Source organism: Hydra viridissima, unplaced genomic scaffold (genome assembly GCF_058129835.1).
Source record: "Hydra viridissima isolate aposymbiotic clone 2 unplaced genomic scaffold, HvirCarnegie_v1 scaffold_3, whole genome shotgun sequence".
Classification (NCBI taxonomy): Eukaryota; Metazoa; Cnidaria; class Hydrozoa; order Anthoathecata; family Hydridae; genus Hydra; species Hydra viridissima.
Genome location: NW_028324302.1, coordinates 20741421 through 20759131, shown reverse-complemented (window position 1 = coordinate 20759131; position 17711 = coordinate 20741421). Strand labels below are relative to the sequence as shown.

The 17711-nt window shown below is 33.0% G+C and overlaps 1 protein-coding gene across 5 annotated transcripts in view; it reads left to right on the top strand.

Moving 5' to 3' along the window:
- The window catches only part of LOC149891398 (histidine ammonia-lyase-like), a 46919-nt gene extending 29514 nt beyond the window's left edge, over positions 1-17405 (top strand). For 2 of the 5 annotated variants that reach the window (XR_016450706.1, XR_016450707.1), the window contains 18 exons: positions 6915-6987; positions 7142-7208; positions 7353-7390; positions 7632-7710; positions 7877-7923; positions 8288-8427; positions 8788-8835; positions 8980-9031; positions 9622-9717; positions 11003-11098; positions 11239-11297; positions 11433-11513; positions 13368-13563; positions 13644-13814; positions 13966-14074; positions 14520-14589; positions 14774-16744; positions 17066-17405. Coding sequence is in view for 3 of the 5 variants with exons in the window: in XM_090081724.1 (XP_089937850.1) it covers positions 6915-6987; positions 7142-7208; positions 7353-7390; positions 7632-7710; positions 7877-7923; positions 8288-8427; positions 8788-8835; positions 8980-9031; positions 9622-9717; positions 11003-11098; positions 11239-11297; positions 11433-11513; positions 13368-13563; positions 13644-13814; positions 13966-14074; positions 14520-14589; positions 17066-17131 (1488 nt within the window). In the remaining 2 variants the exon portion in view is untranslated. The remainder of the gene's footprint in view (positions 1-6914; positions 6988-7141; positions 7209-7352; positions 7391-7631; positions 7711-7876; positions 7924-8287; positions 8428-8787; positions 8836-8979; positions 9032-9621; positions 9718-11002; positions 11099-11238; positions 11298-11432; positions 11514-13367; positions 13564-13643; positions 13815-13965; positions 14075-14519; positions 14590-14773; positions 16745-17065) is intronic. The other 3 variants (XM_090081724.1, XM_090081726.1, XM_090081725.1) reach the window with 2 other exon arrangements.
- The last annotated feature ends 306 nt before the right edge of the window (positions 17406-17711 follow it).

Here is a 17711-nt window from a genome sequence, read left to right as displayed (position 1 = left end):
AGTCGCAGCAGCTGTACACTGGTACAGACAGTTTAATTTTTGAGGCCAAGACAGACGATATCTTTGAAGATATGTGGAACATCTCAGATCCATACGACTTCAGCAAATACCCTATGAACCATATCTCTCTCAACCAACAAATCAAAATGGTTGAAGGCAAATTCAAGGATGAGTGTAAGGCCTGACTCATATATAAATTTGAAGGGCTAAGACTAAAAATGTATTCAGTTCTAGAAGCAGGAATAAATATTAAGAAGGCAAAGGGGGTTGGCAAGACTGTGGTCGAAGAGGAATTCAAACACGAATCATACAAAAACTGTCTAGGAAAACGAAAAGAGATGAAAAATTCACAAGTTGCAATCTGGAGACTTGGACATCAGATTGGTGAATACGAGCAAGTGAAGAAATCTCTTAGCCCGAATGATGTCAAAGGATGGATAGAGTCTAACGGGATCATAACCCATGCCTACGGCCACGCACTATGCGTTGAGTGAGACTTTCGGGTTGTATCTCTGCACCATCCGGAACTATGTATAAATTTTCACGGACAAAGCGTCTTGCTGGCCCATTGGTGAGACTTCAAAGTGCGGGGTGTCTCTCATTCCTCAAGATTGAATTTATAGTGTGTGTAGTAAAAGACCAAATAGGATTGGTAGGGTGGAGATGCCCACCTTAAAACTCACCTAGCGCGTATAGATAACGCACGAGAGCGCTAGGAGATATAATAGACTCCTTGAGATCAACAACCCTCCGACCTGGTTGTGAGGGTATGTGATAGACCTTCACAGTCTTGATCGCGTCTTTGGGTTTAATATCTAAAAATCTGGTCGGCTCGTCGTTGAGGGAGACTAACAATGATGGTAGTGACCTCACCCACTTATTAGACCATTTCGAAGAGCCATGTGCCGTCAACAACATCTCTTTAGCATACTGCGTTAAAAACACTATCTCCGAACACAGAGAGCGTTGCAATCGCACTCTGCTCTCAGGAAGAGTGCGATTGCAAAGCTCTACTATCCTTTACTTGCATTTCCGGGAGCTGCTACCCGCACCTGTACCACGCATTATGCTTCTTGAGGATCTGAGTAGTAGCACTAAGGAACTCGCGGCCAGGATCTACCTGAAGCAGATTTGGCCACGTCAACGGATAGCGCTTGTATATGCGTGTGATAGAACCAGCAACTTTTACCGGAGTCTTGTTAGTAAATGGCTTAGCTTCTATGTAATGGCTCGCCATATCGACAACCACCAGAGCATATTTGTCTGTGCGACCGCCGACTTTGTCATGTGGTAGATAGAGTAAGTCTGCTTGGTGGACCGAATCAGGTTTGCTCTCACCAACAAAATGCCTTGGTATAGGTGAGGGGCTGACAAGTAGATCTGCCAAATAGCCTGCTTCTTCAACCATTCGCATCCAACATTTTCAGAAACTTTTGCAGCTATTGCAAGTTTCTTTATGGCAGGTATCCCGCGCAAGTATCCGTTTAGGCTATAATATACTGAAGATATTCTCGTATCAATTGAGAGCATATTAATAGCCAGGTGAGACTCTAACTAGGAGTGGTATAGTGCCGATTTTAAGCTACCTTAAGAGTTGGGTAATCGTGTAGCCCTCAATCAGGAGTGAAACTGAGGAAAAAAGAGGCGCGCTTAGATTGGATGGACTAACTAAACACTCTAATTACCTCCCGATAGGCTGTTAGTGGCGTTCGCTAGCGCTCTCAATCAAGCGAGCTGAATTGATCGCGGATTTTCCGCTGCTGAGGGTAGGCACGTACTTTGGTGCGTCATCAGCTTGAACAATCCTACCTAGACGTTTTTTCAATAGGTTACACTTCACTTTTTTAAATCTTGCAGCATATAGATTGAACTTCTCTCTATTTGCATGGATCATGTCTAACAGTTCACCTGTCGGTATTTTTTGAGCTTTTCACCGAAAGACATTTTCATGTACACTGCAAGTTACCTCACCATACTAAATTAAAAAGTTTTTCTCTCTAAATAAATATTAATCTCGGTGTCCTCGCAAGCCTGTTGATCTTGTACGCTCATCTCACAGACATCTATAAGATTGTAGAGAGCCACTTGAAGTATGGGATACTCATGATAATTCTTATTATAGTGTCTGAAAGTGAAATGGCTAATAGCTGCACGGTACACATCATCACGTTCCAACGTTCTGGCTTACCTCACTAAAGTAAAGAGAACTTTCCTTAGCCAGAAAGATGCTGGATTGTCATGTATTGAAGGGAGAAGCATTTTGTCCAGCGCTGAACCAATATTACTCAGGGTGTGAGTAAGTCACTCGTATGGACTTGAAATTCTAATAGAAATCCGTGAAGCCTCTATATAAACCCAAAAGAAAGTCTCAGGAAGAACAACTAATGGAAACAGCTGTTATAATTCTTCACAACAGTTTTTTGAACATTATTAGTAAACCATTATCACGTCCTTAGGACAGATAAACACAGCCCTCGTATCAGTAGTACTGCACGAAAATTAAGTAGATCTACCTATCGCAATCCACGCAAACAGAAACGCTCTGGGCACCAGCGCTGATGTAAACCTATCATCACCGCTACCCGAGACGGTGTTCAACAAGTTTGTACCATACGAGATCATCCTAATCCACGACTATGCGCTGGCAGAGATCCATTTCTTATCGACTATTATCTGCCGAACCCATTCACCGATCATTATGTAGCCGATCAATTTCCTAGCGTCTCGCATATCAAACTGTAGCTCAGTCTATGACACCAGCTTGATTTTCTCCTAGCCGTAAGAGATGGTCAGGTCTCCAACGTCAAAAACTGAGCTGTGATATACAATGTAAGCGACAGCTTTCTTATAGTCGGGTGCGGGGGTGGACATCTTGCAAGCATAAGATATAGCTTTTATTGGCGATTTATCACAATTTCAATTGGAATCCAGTGGCTTGTAATGACCACTCTAGGCTTATCTGGGCGCGCAGCTCTGCTTTCTTACCTTATTAAGATACCTGTCAATTTCTTAAAGAACCCGACTTCAATTAAGTGTTCCATCGTGAGGGTGTAGTCCTTGGTAAACTAAGATACCATCAGTCATAGTTTCTCAATATTTCAGCCCAGCCATACAGGTCAGTCATGCTTGGGACAAGGGAATCAAGCGCGTTCACTTCAACCATGATGTTTACACTCCTCTAACAAAATAGTGGTGCTCATTATTTTAGAAAAGTTGGTCCCCACTAAATGGAATAGTAAACCCTGCAGAAGGTCATCATCTTTGTGTCGGCGCAACGAATACAGATAATACAGAACTCTTCATCCGTCTGCTTGATCGCCGGCCGGACGCCATAAATTTTGATATGCCCCACACTGAATTGGAAAGAGACTTACCTCAACTCCGAGCTGATGCTCGATAAAAAATTTCTTGATGCAATGCTAAAAATCATAGAGAACCTTGGTGTCCAAAAAACTCTCAAGGTTCTTTCCTATTTAGTGGCTGGAGAAGAGTGCATCTTCATAATCGACGACTGCACCGAAAAGGAAACAGACTCCCGGAAGTCTCCTCTCTGCAAAATTGCCATAAGCGAGCGCCACATAAAACTTAATCTGTGGATCATCGCACAGAGATACACAGCAGTCCCCAGGGACGTGAGAGACCAGATGAATGCCGTGGCAATACTCCCCTTAAAAGACAGGAGCTCCTTCATCCAGAAAATTGATGAGAATGGGGGTGGTATGGACTCGCCTAAAGATGATGAAATCCAATCTCACCTTAATTCGAGATGATATGCTGCTACACTAATATTCGCTTATGGTGATGGTGGTGTCTAGCTGCAATAAATTTTTTATTGATCCCATTGTTTTAGCTGGCAATATGTAAATCAGGCCTGACTTGTGTAATAACTTGGAGGAAGACCCAATACTGACATATCTCAAAGTCAATAATTGCGGAGGTCCTGGAAAAACATCTTGGGGATGACTCTAACTCTGACTTCAATGCGTTTAACGCAGGTTAGCTCAGAGCCATGCAAAGACAGCTCTTTAGAGTTCTATCGTAGTCGGTTGGCTGCTGCTGTGAGCAGTGGAAACATAAAAAAACTGATCGGAAGGAAACTAACGCATGACGATGTCAGCTAGATGGGTCGCGAGGAGGTAAATGCCGTGTACACAGAATATACCGCAAGGATTGGCAGGAACATGGGCGCCGGGCTCATTTAAATGGCAACGTTAGCATATAAAGGACTCCTTAAGAGATTCTTTCCCGTTGTTGAACCTGACTTGAAAATTGATCTTGATAATAACTCAGTATTGCAGCATGCTCTATGTGTTCATTCAGGAGAAGTATATCATTAATTTTGGTTTAGGTATAGCTCCATTGACCTTGATGTTGAGCACCGTTCAGCATGTTGATTTAACTTGCCCAGCTTGGTCTGTTCATGAAGATCAGCAGTTTGTTGAAAAAAAAAAAAATCAGATGAATCCGATTTGTCTATTTTAGCTGTAGAATCGATAAAGTATGATGAAGGAACCGACAGTCAACCTAAAACAAAAAGACGAGAGAGCTGTTAAGGCTGGAAAAGCATCGGGCTTTGCGCGAAAAGAAAGACAGCGTCTGCTTCTCGAGACTTTGGAAAAACAGAAACTGGAGATCTCCGCCGCTGCTGCTAAAAAGGTGGACAAAGAAGATGAGAGACAAGAGCTAGCAGAACTAGAAAATAAATAGGATACTGGTGGTGAAGCAAGTGAAATAAGTGAGAGAGTGGAACGGAAGAAGCGACACGTCAATGTCGCTAGATTTATCACAGAACCTAGCTACATTGTGCTTGCTATCGGAGGCGCAGCTCTAATCTCCTTAATTGTGCGGAATCGTCAGAAAAAAATGACCACCCTCGCACCGAAGTTTAAGAGATAGTGATACCAGCGTACTCGACACAGGTGTCAGCCACAGTCTAGACATCGCCACCAATAGTGACAATTGCAGTGGAGCAAGCATCTAGTGCTTGCGATTGGCTACCACGACAACCTTAAAAAAAGAGATTTTTTCGAGTTCAACTAAGGATTCCTCATATGGAGGTATCTCTTGATGTCTTCGAGATTTTCGGGTTTTCCATCTATTTTGCTGCTGGATGTTTTTTGTACGTCAGTATCAACAGTGTAGAAATAGGCCCCATATTTTTCTTGATTGCCTTAAACTCTTCGACAGAAAAGTCTCTCTTATTGATGGCGGCGCTTATACCTTCCTAGAGCGAGGCCATTCCTGCATAAGATTAGGTATATAGAGTGGTAACTCTTCGAAGAGGATTTTTCTATCGAGTCTGCTCAGCATTATCAAAAAGGGGAAGTACCGCTTTTTGATGATGCTGAGCAGACTCAATACAATGCCGCATGTTGTGCCGACACTTGCAAGCGCAATCTCAGGGATTGAGCAACCTCCGGACGCTGCGAGACCAGCAGCGACAACATCGGTCAGCAGACCAGTCTTGTCATATACAGCAACCCATATGGTTAGCCTTCTGGAGGTGTTTTTTCTCTTTTTTGATAGTAATCGGTAATTTTCAACGAGCTTCTCTTTTTTATATATGCACTGAATAGCCATCTGGAATCTCAGTGTAGACCTATCAGAAGCCGACATCGCCGTCACTGTTGACTTTAAGATCACCGATAACACAGATGGTTCTATGCAAGGCACGCTCTTTACGTTGGGCCATACCGGGTTGAGCCTTAAATGGAATATTGTGTGTTAGTCTTATATGATGGATGTCATTCTTCTCCTACTAGATAACTGGCGTCTGACATCATATGATCCAAGCTATAAGAAATCATCTGATACACACCGTCTTTGTTCCTAGCAGCCTTCCGACTAGTTCCACTTGCACTTTAGCCTCGCCGATATTGACATCAGAGTCCTCACCCTATAGCCAATACGCCATAGGAGGATATAGCTAGTGGGTACACTAACCAGCTGGTTGCTTGATGTCAATATCTCGTGAAAGTTTGAAATAAGTCGTGATTACTTGTCCCAACTCTACCAGTTTCGCGCGTCAGCCAGAAAAGGCCTTGCCTGCACTCAACCCTATGAGGGTGGATATTGCAATAGAAGGTAGAAGCAACCTGCTATACTCAAATGGCTTACTTACTAAATCACAGAATGTTTGAAGAAACGTGTCACTGTCTCGCTGGTACTAATCGCTTCACTTCTTCCGAGACATATATGGTCTTTAACTAGTTTTTCTCCCAAATCATTATCTTTAATGTTTGGTACGCGTGTAACCGTTAGTTCCTTGCTATTGACTTCTGCAGTACAAGCGATCAACATCTTCATGGTATAGGCATGAAACTGGGAAATACAGGTAATGGTATAACAATAAATATAACTCGTATCACACTTGGAGCTGTCTCTGTCGATATGAAGGTATTCATTGTGCTCGACGCTAAAGCAAAGTTCGAAGATGGTCGCTTCATATGAACCTCATCTTGAAAGACACCGTCAACCAAACGCTGGGTCTCGTATCAAACGCACTCTAAAGCCACTTGCAAGCCTTTATTTCAAAAAATCATAAAATATTCTCCAGTTATTGAATCATGATTGTGACATATGTCTAAATATGATGTTATTAAAAAAAGAAAAATAATATACACTTAGATTCGATGTGAAACTCATGTTTAACATAAAAAAATAGAATAAATGAAACTAAAAAAAAACAATAGAAACTTAAAAAGTGAAAATATGAGCTTAAAATTTTAGAGCAATGCTTTGAAAACCCATAAGTCAATTTTTCTGAAAAAAAAAACCTTGGATGGTTTTTTTTTTTGCATCAATTACAAATAGTTTTAGAGCATAGCATCCCACTACCTCTGTATTTTGTCTTAATGAGGATATTCTGTAAGTTATTTCATCCTTTTAATTCTTATTTACAATTTTGTTTCAAGTTATCAGATGATGCACGTGAGAGAGTCAAGAAAGCTCATGATCTAATAAATAATATTGTGTCAGAGCATAAAGGTTGGTTTTTTTGCTAATACATTATAAAAAGTTTGCAACACAGAAGTTAAATTTTCAATAAACCTAGTAGTCAATAATTCTTTGTAAATTAGAATGACTTTTTAATGAGCACTATACATATTTAATTTATTTCGTGAATTTTTCTTTATTATAGTTGTTTATGGTGTAACAACTGGTTTTGGCAACTTTGCTAATGTTGTTGTTAATGAGGAGAATTTAAAGTTGGTGTCTTTTTCTTATTTTGTATGAATTTTTATCTAAATATAGCTTTTTTTATAATGCTTAGTAAATGGATAATAATGCGAAACTGTTTTTGCTACAACTTTTAAAAGTTTTATCAATTTATATAAAACACTTTTTTTCAGACAATTACAGCTAAATCTAATTCGATCGCATGCATCATGTAAGTAATCTTATTTGATTACATGCATCAAATTATACTCTTTTCATTGTAAAAAGCATTTTTTTTTTTTTTTTTGCATTTAAGTTCTGTGTTTTATAACCTAAAATAAAAGCTTGTTTAACAGAGTAAATTTGGATCATTGTTAAGTTTTAGGCTGCATTTCTGGCAAGAATTGAGTAAAATCATCTTCAGATTTTTTTTTCTAACCAATTAAATTTACTTTTTTTTTTAATGTTGTTAGGTGTTGGTGAACCCTTAACTTTAGAAAGATCAAGAAGCCTATTAGCATTGAGAATCAATGTTTTGGCAAAAGGTTACAGGTGGCTTTACTTTTCTGTTTTTTATATACATCTTCATACAATAAACCAGGACAATTTCCCGGTATACTTTTAAAAAAGTTTTCTTTTTGTTTGGCTTAAAAAAATTACACAAAAAAGTTCTAAATTATTATTTCTAACTATTTCTTTGTAATATTTTATTTTAAAGTGGTGTGTCGCTGGAGAATTTGGAAAAATTAGTTGCTGCATTTAATTGTGAGTATAAATAATAATTATATAGAGTTATGCAAAATATATAAAGAATTATGTTAAAACCTTTACCAAAGAAATTATACTAAATACATTTTTACATAGTTTATTTTAATTTTTTAAGAAAAAGACATTTATTAGTAATTAAGACATAATTAGTAAGATACCATGGCATCATATGAAAACTATAGCCAAGATATATTATTTTTAAGAAGGAAATACCATTCAGAACTTTATTTATTTTAGACTTAGAGTAAAATGGTTCAAAAGAATCTTAACAAATCTAAGAAGAATATTTTGAATATTCCATTTTTATTAACTTAACGTGTCAGTAAATTGTTTAGAGATAAAGATTTGCATTTTATTACAGCTGGTTGCATATCAAAGATACCTCAAAAGGGAACTGTTGGTGCTAGCGGAGACTTAGGGCCATTATCTCATCTAGCTTTAGGATTACTTGGGGAAGGATCAATGTGGGGACCTAAAACTGGTTGGACTGATGCTTCAACAGTATGAGCTTTAGCAAAGATTAGATGTTTAAAATATTATGTTGACTATTCCTAATCTGCAATATTTTTTATTTTAACCCTTTTAGGTCTGATGATGCTTAAAAGTTTCATTGAAATTTTGCATGATATGACACAAAAAAATATTTTTTCTGAAAGCGCAGATTGCGATGTTCCACTATCTAATCTAGATTGTTTTAAACAAATCATACATTGAAAGCTTTCTCAAGTTCACGCTTAGACAAATCTGAAAATAATAAATTATTTTTGAAGAATTGGTAACATTTTACTCAAAATAAGCTGGTCCTGAAAGGGTTAAAATATTCATTTGTTATTTATTTAATTCATTATTAATTTCTCTAAGGTCTTATCAGTTCACGGTCTGAAGAAATTGGTCCTGGGTCCTAAAGAGGTAAGTTTTTGAGTGTTTGAACAGTTTTGCTTAGAAATGATAAAAGTTAAAATTGAAATCTTGTTACTGTTTTAAAGTTTTACATTCGCTATCTTCTTGCTGTTTTCTGCTACTGTCTTCTGTAATGAGATTAAATTGTCATAGGGATTAGCATTGATTAATGGAACCCAAATGATTTCTGCATTAGGATGTGAAGGTTTGATATAAATTTATAAATTTTTAAATCTATTCCCTTACAATTGTCAATTACCTGTTAAATACTAAAAACACTTGTTATAAGTTTAATGATATTTTGCCAAGTTAAATGTCATTTTAAAAAAACTAAGTTTTCAAAATTATTTCAAATGGTTTTATCAATACATACATAAAAACTCAACATTTTGAGTTGCAGAATGAACAGAAAGATCAAACTCATGGTATTTTTTTTATACTGTATTAATTTATATTTTCTTAATCTAGTTTATGTTTGTTTATATTGCATTTTTCATGTACTTACTTTCAAGCCTTCATTATTGCTAATTTTTAAAACTTGATTGTTCGACAAAAATATCTAACTTTAGAGTGCTAATAAATTCTGTTTTAAGTTAAAAACTCAAAACCAAGTATATTTCACATACTCAAGCATATTTTTTAATTCGGTATAAGTTTCTAAATGTTTTTACCACAAGTCTCCATAATGCACTCATTTTCTATGATGCACTCAGATTTTCTTTATTTTTATTTTTATTTTTCATTTTTTAGAAATTTTATTTGAAAAAGCTAAGTAATTTGTTTTCATTTTTTAAGCTGTAGAGCGTTCTAAATCCATTTGTAAACAAGCAGATGTTGTAGCTGCACTTTCTCTGGAAGTGTTGAAGGGGACTACAAAAGCATTCAATGAAGGTAACTTACCATCTATTAAAACTGAAGTTAAGTTTTTTTCTCCAAAAAATAAGTTAGTAGTATATCTTAATATTTTACTCTTTTTTTAGCTGATACTTGTTCAGGGTATTTGTAAATACCCTTAACAAGTGTAAAATAGTTATGTGAATTGTTCTGTTAGTGTTTCTACCCCATTATCAGTAGGTCGGCCATTTGCAAGTATTTGGCCGGGACAGTCCCGTATTTTTACAAAATGTCCCGTGTCCTTTTTTTGACCACATTTGTCCCGTATTTTTTAATTATTTAGTACAAATTTAACTTTTTAATTTTCAATGAAATATTTAACGTTTTCTTTAAAAACAAATTTGCAATTTATGATGATGTTGAATTTTTCTATTTGAAAAACTTAATTTGTCATTTTATTTTTAAATACTAAATCAAAAGATTGTTTTATAAATTAAAATTCTTTCGCCTTACAAAAAAATGCTTTCATCAAATAAATTAGTCAAGGAACAGTGTTGATGTTGTATCAAACTATCTAATGTAAAAATCGACTTGATATTGAGACAATTGATTCATTGACAACTATTAAATACAATTTTAGCTTAAAATGCTTTCATTTTTATTATCTAAATAAGGAAAATGTTTCTTTCCTTAATAATGTTATTTTAAAAGAAAAATATTCAAAACAAGAGTAAATTTATTTTTAAAACTTGATATTTTTAAAATTATCTCACAGTTATTACTGAATTTCTCAGCCATTAAATTAAATTTGAAATTTAAATTAAACAAAAAGTAATTTGTTTGCAGTACAATAAGGTTATGCAATCTCAATTTTTTAACTTAAATGCACTTTTGCCATTCATTAAGAAATAAATTCTATCTGAAAATGTTGAGCAAATTTTTTAAAAGTAACTACCAAATTTAAAATGTTTCGAAAAATAAATTAAAAACTATTTATTGCTTCAATTTATTTACAAAAACATTTTTTTAGCAAGTGTTTCATATTTTTAGCAAAAATTCCGTATTTTTTGCGAATTTTCCCGTTTTTCAAAAAAAAAAATTGATGGCCACCCTAATATCAGTCAATGTTTATCTATCTAAAAACTCGTAATGTAATGTTTATCTAATAAAAGACCCATACTCCAAAAGTTATTTCTGAAAAGTTCCATATTTTTAGTTTCTTATACATGGATTCTTGAAATCTAAAGCTCTAACTAAGTTCAAATCAATATTTTATTCTATTAATATTTATTACCTCTGAAATGGTAACAAATGTTAATAGGTTAAAGTATTGATTTGTTAGAAATTCACAATACGCGTCCTCATAAAGGGCAGATTTTGGTTGCTTCAAGATTACGATCTTTGCTTCATTCTAAAGTTTACAAATCTGAAGTTTCTGGTGAGGTTTTACTCTAAATTTTAACGTTTAATTGTCATTATAAAAAAATGATTTCATTAATAAAACATGATTCCCATCACAACTTTATCAACTCACTGAAAAATCAATTTAATCCAATTGACACTTTTCAATTTTAACAGAGAGCCATATATATTGTGGGCGAGTACAAGATGCTTATACTTTGCGATGCTGTCCTCAGGTTTAGTTTTTGTTTATATTTTAAAGCATTAATGGTTTATTTTTTTTAACTTTTACATTAGTTTTGTTTTTAAGAAAATTAAGTGTAGCAGTTTTTGAAATGGTATTAAGTTAAAATTTGATTTTAATGATCTAGGTTCATGGCATAGTAAATGACACAGTAGAGTTTGTTCACAACATATTAACAGTAGAGTGTAACAGTGCTACAGACAATCCCGTATCTTTTATGTTTTACTGTTCTTTTTTAAGAAAATACATTAAAAATATTTAATAAACAGTAATAATCAAATCAAATAAGTTATAGTTTGTATTTAATTTATAATTTACAATAAAATATTCATGCACTTTTTGGTTAATGAATATTGCATATAAAAAGAAATAAGCTTTAGAAACCTAAAGTTTAAAAAGAAGCAGCTGTAAATGTGGTTAGATGTGCGTATTTCTCAAGAAATCTTCATTCTCGTGGTTCAAAAATTCCTGCACTTGTACAAAATTAAATTCTCAAAATATCATCTTAGAACATTAATAATACCCTTGAATTACCTTTTTTTCTGATGATTGCAGACACATATGTTCAGCTTGCCCATTCTTCAATCACAACTGTCTCTAGTTTTTTTAGTGATTTTGGTGGTAGATATCGATTTCTTAAACTATTGTCAAATGTTCAATAATATTAAGATCAGGTGATTGTGGTAGCCTGATGAGTTTTTTTCTCAAAATGTTCATCATGCCATTCAGTAATTACATTAGCGGTATTGATTTGGGCATTGTTGTCATTGATGTCCTTGGATGGATTTGATCTGATAAAATAGTCATGTATATTGATTATACCATGCAGGGAAACTGTTGGGCCAGCTAATCTCCACGATATTGCTCCCAGGATCATCACAGATACTCCTCCGTGTTTGATTGTAGTAAGAAAGCAGTTGGGTTAATGTGCTTCTTTTAGCTGCCTCCAGACCTAAACTTGTCCAGTGATCAGAAATAATTTTAATGATGATTCATCTAAGAATATCATATTCTTCCACTAGTCCAGCAACCAGTTCTGGTGATTTTTGCACTACTGTAAATATTTTTTATTGTTTCTTGTTGAGAGCAAAGGTTTCTAGATAGCAGCCCTTCTAGACAGACATTTTTTAAATAGAAACCTTTGGAGTTTTTGAAATGCTCATAAAGCTCGGTAGCAACATTAAAAGCTGTTGTTCGGTGTTTCTTGAAACAATTCAAGTTAGAGTATGATGGTCTTTAACAGAAACGTTTTTTTTTTCCTTCCGGAATTACACCTTGATGAAATGTCATACAGGTACCGACAACTCAATCTCTTTTGAAATTGATAGGTCTGTATGTCCAAGTAATTTTTTTTTTGTTAAACCTAAATATAAATTATTTAGAAATATAGACGAGGTTCACTAGAAATAAATGATAAAAATAAAAATATGACGGTCGCTGACAGCTTCACAGACACCTGAAAATCAGGTTGTTATTATTAGCGGTGTTCCCAATATTTTTTCCAACCCTTCTATCATGAGAATAATTCTTTTTCCAAGTGTATGCTATGATTGTAGCATATCTGTTAATGTGCTGGTGATACTATTCTGAATTTAATGATTGCACTGGCACCATCACTTTTAATAGCAATCATATGTTATTGAAGGCTCAAGTTAAAGTCTTAAAGCTTGGCTTTTAAGAGCTCATATACTTTTTAAGAGGGACATGATTCCTGAATGCGCACTAGACTAAGGTAATCAGTTTCTCCATGGTTTTAATATATATGGGGGTTCAAACAATGTCTGTTTCTCATACTTATTCAATCATTAATGCTTAAACTAAACTTATGTAGTTCCACTTTAAAAAGTTCAATTTTTCCAAATCACATTTGGTATACGTACAGTAAGTAGTTCATGACCAAACACACAACACCTGTGTGAAATCCCGAAAACAACTCCATATATGATTTGTTATAAGATTTAAACAAAATTTTTAAAACATTTGATTTTCTTTCGTTTTTTTGAGAAATATTTCGTTTTTGAAATTAACAATTAACTATTAATATTATCTTTTACAATGTAAGATGGTATTTGCTGATATTGGTGAAACAATGTCAGGCGGAAACTTCCATGGTGAATACCCAGCAAAAGCTCTTGATTACTTAGCTATTGGTATCCATGAATTGGCAAACATGAGTGAAAGAAGATTGGAACGTCTTATCAATCCAAAATATAGTGAATTACCTGCATTTCTTGTAAATGATGGGGGGTTGAATTCAGGTGAACATTTACTTCTAAATTGACTTGTGAAGGAAAATAAAAAATAATGAATGACTTTCATAAGTAAAAAAAATTTTTAGGTTTTATGTTAGCCCAATGTACTGCTGCAGCTCTTGTATCAGAGAATAAAGTGTTGACTCACCCCTCCTCTGTTGACTCTCTTACTACATCAGCAGGAACAGAAGATCATGTTTCAATGGGTGGTTTTGCTGCTAGAAAAGCACTTGAAGTTGTGGAACATGTAGAATATGGTTGGATTTTTTATTTTAAAACACACAAAATGTAAACTGCTCAAAACATTTCATTGTATAAAAAACTTTTATAACCAAAAAGAAAAACAGAAAATTTGTTTGAAAATCATATCTCTTCCTTATTTGATACCATTAATCTGATTTTCCTTAGTTCTTGCAATTGAGTTATTGGCAGCATGTCAAGGGTTAGAGTTCTTGAGGCCACTTAAAACTACCGAACCACTAGAAGCAGTATACCGCACTGTTCGCACAGTAGCCAGGTAGTTATTAATAATAAAAGTTTATTATTATTTTTACTATTATTATTACTATTATTAATGTTAATTAAATTGTTATTAATTATATTATCATTATTGTTATTATTATTAATATATTTATTACTACTATTACTATTATTCTTATTAATATTATTGTTATTATTTTTATTATTATTAGTATTATTATTATTGTTATTATTATTTTTATTATTACTTTTATTTTTATTTTTATTGTTACTGTTATTGTTTTTATTATTATTATTATTATTTTCATTTTTTATTTACTATTGTTGTTTTTTTTTATTATTATTACTGTTATTATTATTGTTAATGTGTTGTTAATAACACATTAACAATAATAATAACAGTAATAATAATAAAAATTGTGAGGTTTTATTTGTAATTGAAGTTGTAGAATTTTAAAGAACAATTTTTTTTTTGTTGAAAGATATTATGATCAGGACAGATTCATGGCTCCTGATATAGAAGCTGTTGCAAAACTTCTTCAAGAGGAAAAGGTAGATTTTTTTTTTAACTACTTTTCGTTTAAGGTGGCTTCACAGGAAATAAAAGGTGTAAAATCAAAAAAAAAAAAAAAAATTGAAAAACATGATTTTTGAGACTTTTAACAATGCTGAAAATGATGGTACAATTATTTTTTAATAATTTTAATTTTTTAAGCAACAATTTTGCATTTTGCAGGTATGATATAAAGTAGCTTCCTTAGCAACGCCTATAGCAACGGAAAAAAGCAGTATGAAAACTTTTGTTTAACCACTCTTTTGGTATGTTTTCGTGTTCTGCAATTATAAAAGATTTAGTTTAGAGGCTAACCATGTTCAGTTTTAAAAATAAATAAGTTAGAATAGGTTCACGTTTGAGAAGTCGACGCAAAGTGTCATATGGCAATAAAAAATTGTCTGGAAAAGGGAGATTAACTGAAGCAAGTGTAAATACATTACAGAATGCTTTTGGTATTGCTATCAGGCAAACAGCTGCAAAACAAAATTTAACTGATGAACAGAAAGTGTATCAAATGAAAAAAAACATAAAAGCTGTTTTGCGCCATTATACAGATTTTGAAGACAAATCTCATCGACATATTCTTTGCCCAATTGGTCCAGATAGCTGGTGCAAGTGGAAAAAAAGTAAAAATGCAGATGCAGATGAAAACTAGTCTCCTAAATTAAACTTGCCTGAATGGATTTATGAAATTATTAAGAAAGACTTTGATGAATTGAGTAATGACAGTTTATTGAAAAAATGTCTTCATGGGCAAACTCAAAATTGTAATGAAGGACTAAATAATATCATCTGGTCCCGATGTCCTAAAAATGTTTATGTAGAGACAGATGTTCTTGAAATGGGAGTAAACTCAGCAGTTCTTTCTTTTAATGAAGGTTCATCTGGTATTTATCGTGTATTTAAACATTTAAATCTAGACTTTGGAAAAAATACAATAACCAGTTCAGTAAAAAAAGACCGAAAGCGGTTACAGAATATGGTGAAAAAAGGACAACCAAAAAAAAAAAAAAGAAGAAAAGAGTTGAGAGGAATTAGGAAAGGTTGGATTGATAAAGATCAAGAACAATTATCAAAAAATAGCTACAAAAAGGGATGTTTTTAAAACTTTTTTAACTTATTTGCCTTATATCTAAAAATGAAGATTTTAACATAATTTATAAACTCAAAACACGATATCTCAACATTAAAAAATGCTTAGACCTTCAAATTTTCCCTAATTGTCCAATACATATATATGTAGAGAATGAACTAGAATCTTGATAATTGAATGAATATTTATTGATTGCTAAGTCTTTTTTTGAACCCTACCCCCTAAAAATTAGTCAATTTTCAGTTTTTAGGGACTTAAAAGAAATGTTTTTGTTTTTATATATTGATCTTAGTTCATCCTCTACCTCATATATCAGATAATAATATTGCAAAGTTGCGAGTTGTTTTAATTAGCCATTCTGGTTTAATCGTGTTTTGAAAAATAAATAAATATATGCTTTTTTATGCGTTTTTTATAAATAAAGTCCTCTTTTTTTTTCTTTTTTTTTCAATAAGCATTTATATTTTATTGTTATTTTCATTAAATTGAATTTATAAAACTGATTTTAGAACAGATTTAAGTTATTTTACTAAAAAAAAAACATTTCCTGTGAAGCCACCTTAAATACTCCCACAAAAAATTGAAGTAGAAAAGCCTGGGTAGTTTTTTTTGAAAAATTTGTCAGTTAATTTAGTTTTAAAAATCTAAATAAAAATATAATAAATAAAGAAGAAAGTAAGAAAAGTGATACTTCAGTTTGTGAAAGTAAGCATATTTAACAAGTGGAAATACTGTATAATTTATGTGGAGTTTATATGATAATGTGTCTTACTTCTTAATTCTTCTCAGTCTTAAAATAAATCAACTAAAAATAAAATATATTGATGACATTTTGATTTTAAAAATTTATATAAAAAATAGAAATTTAATAAATTATCTTTCAGTAATATTTCATTTCTTACTTAAGTAATTAAACTTTGAGTTAATTTACTTAAAAAAAAAATGTTTTGTTAGAAAAGACAGAAATAAAAACTGGGGACGAATAAAAAACAAAACCAAAGAATTTTTGAAAGAAAAAAAGTTGGAGCTAAGGTGGTTCAGTCGAAAGATGACCATTGGTAAGATGAAAAATATGCTTGTCCTTTTTTCTTTATCTACCGGAAAAAAATTAGATATCCAACCGCAAAAATATTACTTGAAAAAGTTGTTACATTACCGGAAATTTTCTTTTTTACTGGTAATAAGTAACTGAAAAAAAAAATTACCAGGGAAATAAAAAATTAATACACAAATACAACAACTAGTTAAAGAATTCCTAAATCGAGTTTGTTGAGAAATTTATGAGTATAAAGTAGTAGCTGGGTTACGACAAATATTGTACTTTACTTAATATTATCATATTAGCAATGGTTTTTAAGCAATATATTTTGATTATTCAGATTTGGAATGCGGTGGAACCTTATATGAAGCATTTTGAAATGGAATCAAACATAAGCAAACAATAATGTTTTATAAAACCTCAATCACCAAGCAGTTAGATACCAGGACCACAATCGCCTTGCACTTTACCCCCATCTAAGAAAAAAAGATAAATTTGCACTTTGATGGGTTGACGATTTTTTTTTTTTAACTTTTATTATTTTAATGTTATTTTTTCGCTTCTTTGAATTCTTTTTCTTTTAAAAAACAATAATTTGGAAAACTTTTCACATGTAACTTTTTAAATTGCAATTTAGTATTGTTGTTTTTAAAAAAAAAAGATTTAAAAAATGGTCTTTACTTAATTCGTTTTTTTTTGTATTGCATTTACGTTTTGACATCATAATTTTTTACGTTTTGACATCATAATTTTTTCCTATTTGTAAAAAAGATTACGACTTACCGTACCTTTGTAATAGCGTAATACAAAGTTTTCTTCTTTCGTCCAACCACTTGCATTGGCATCTCCTGCACTTCCTGTCGGTGCTCCTATTAGGAAATGATTTTTAAAGTTTTTACGAGGAAAAATAAAAAAAGGTGGAATGCTATTTCCAATAGCATTTATTGTGCATGCTAATGTTACCAGAGTTCCTCTTTCAGCTGACG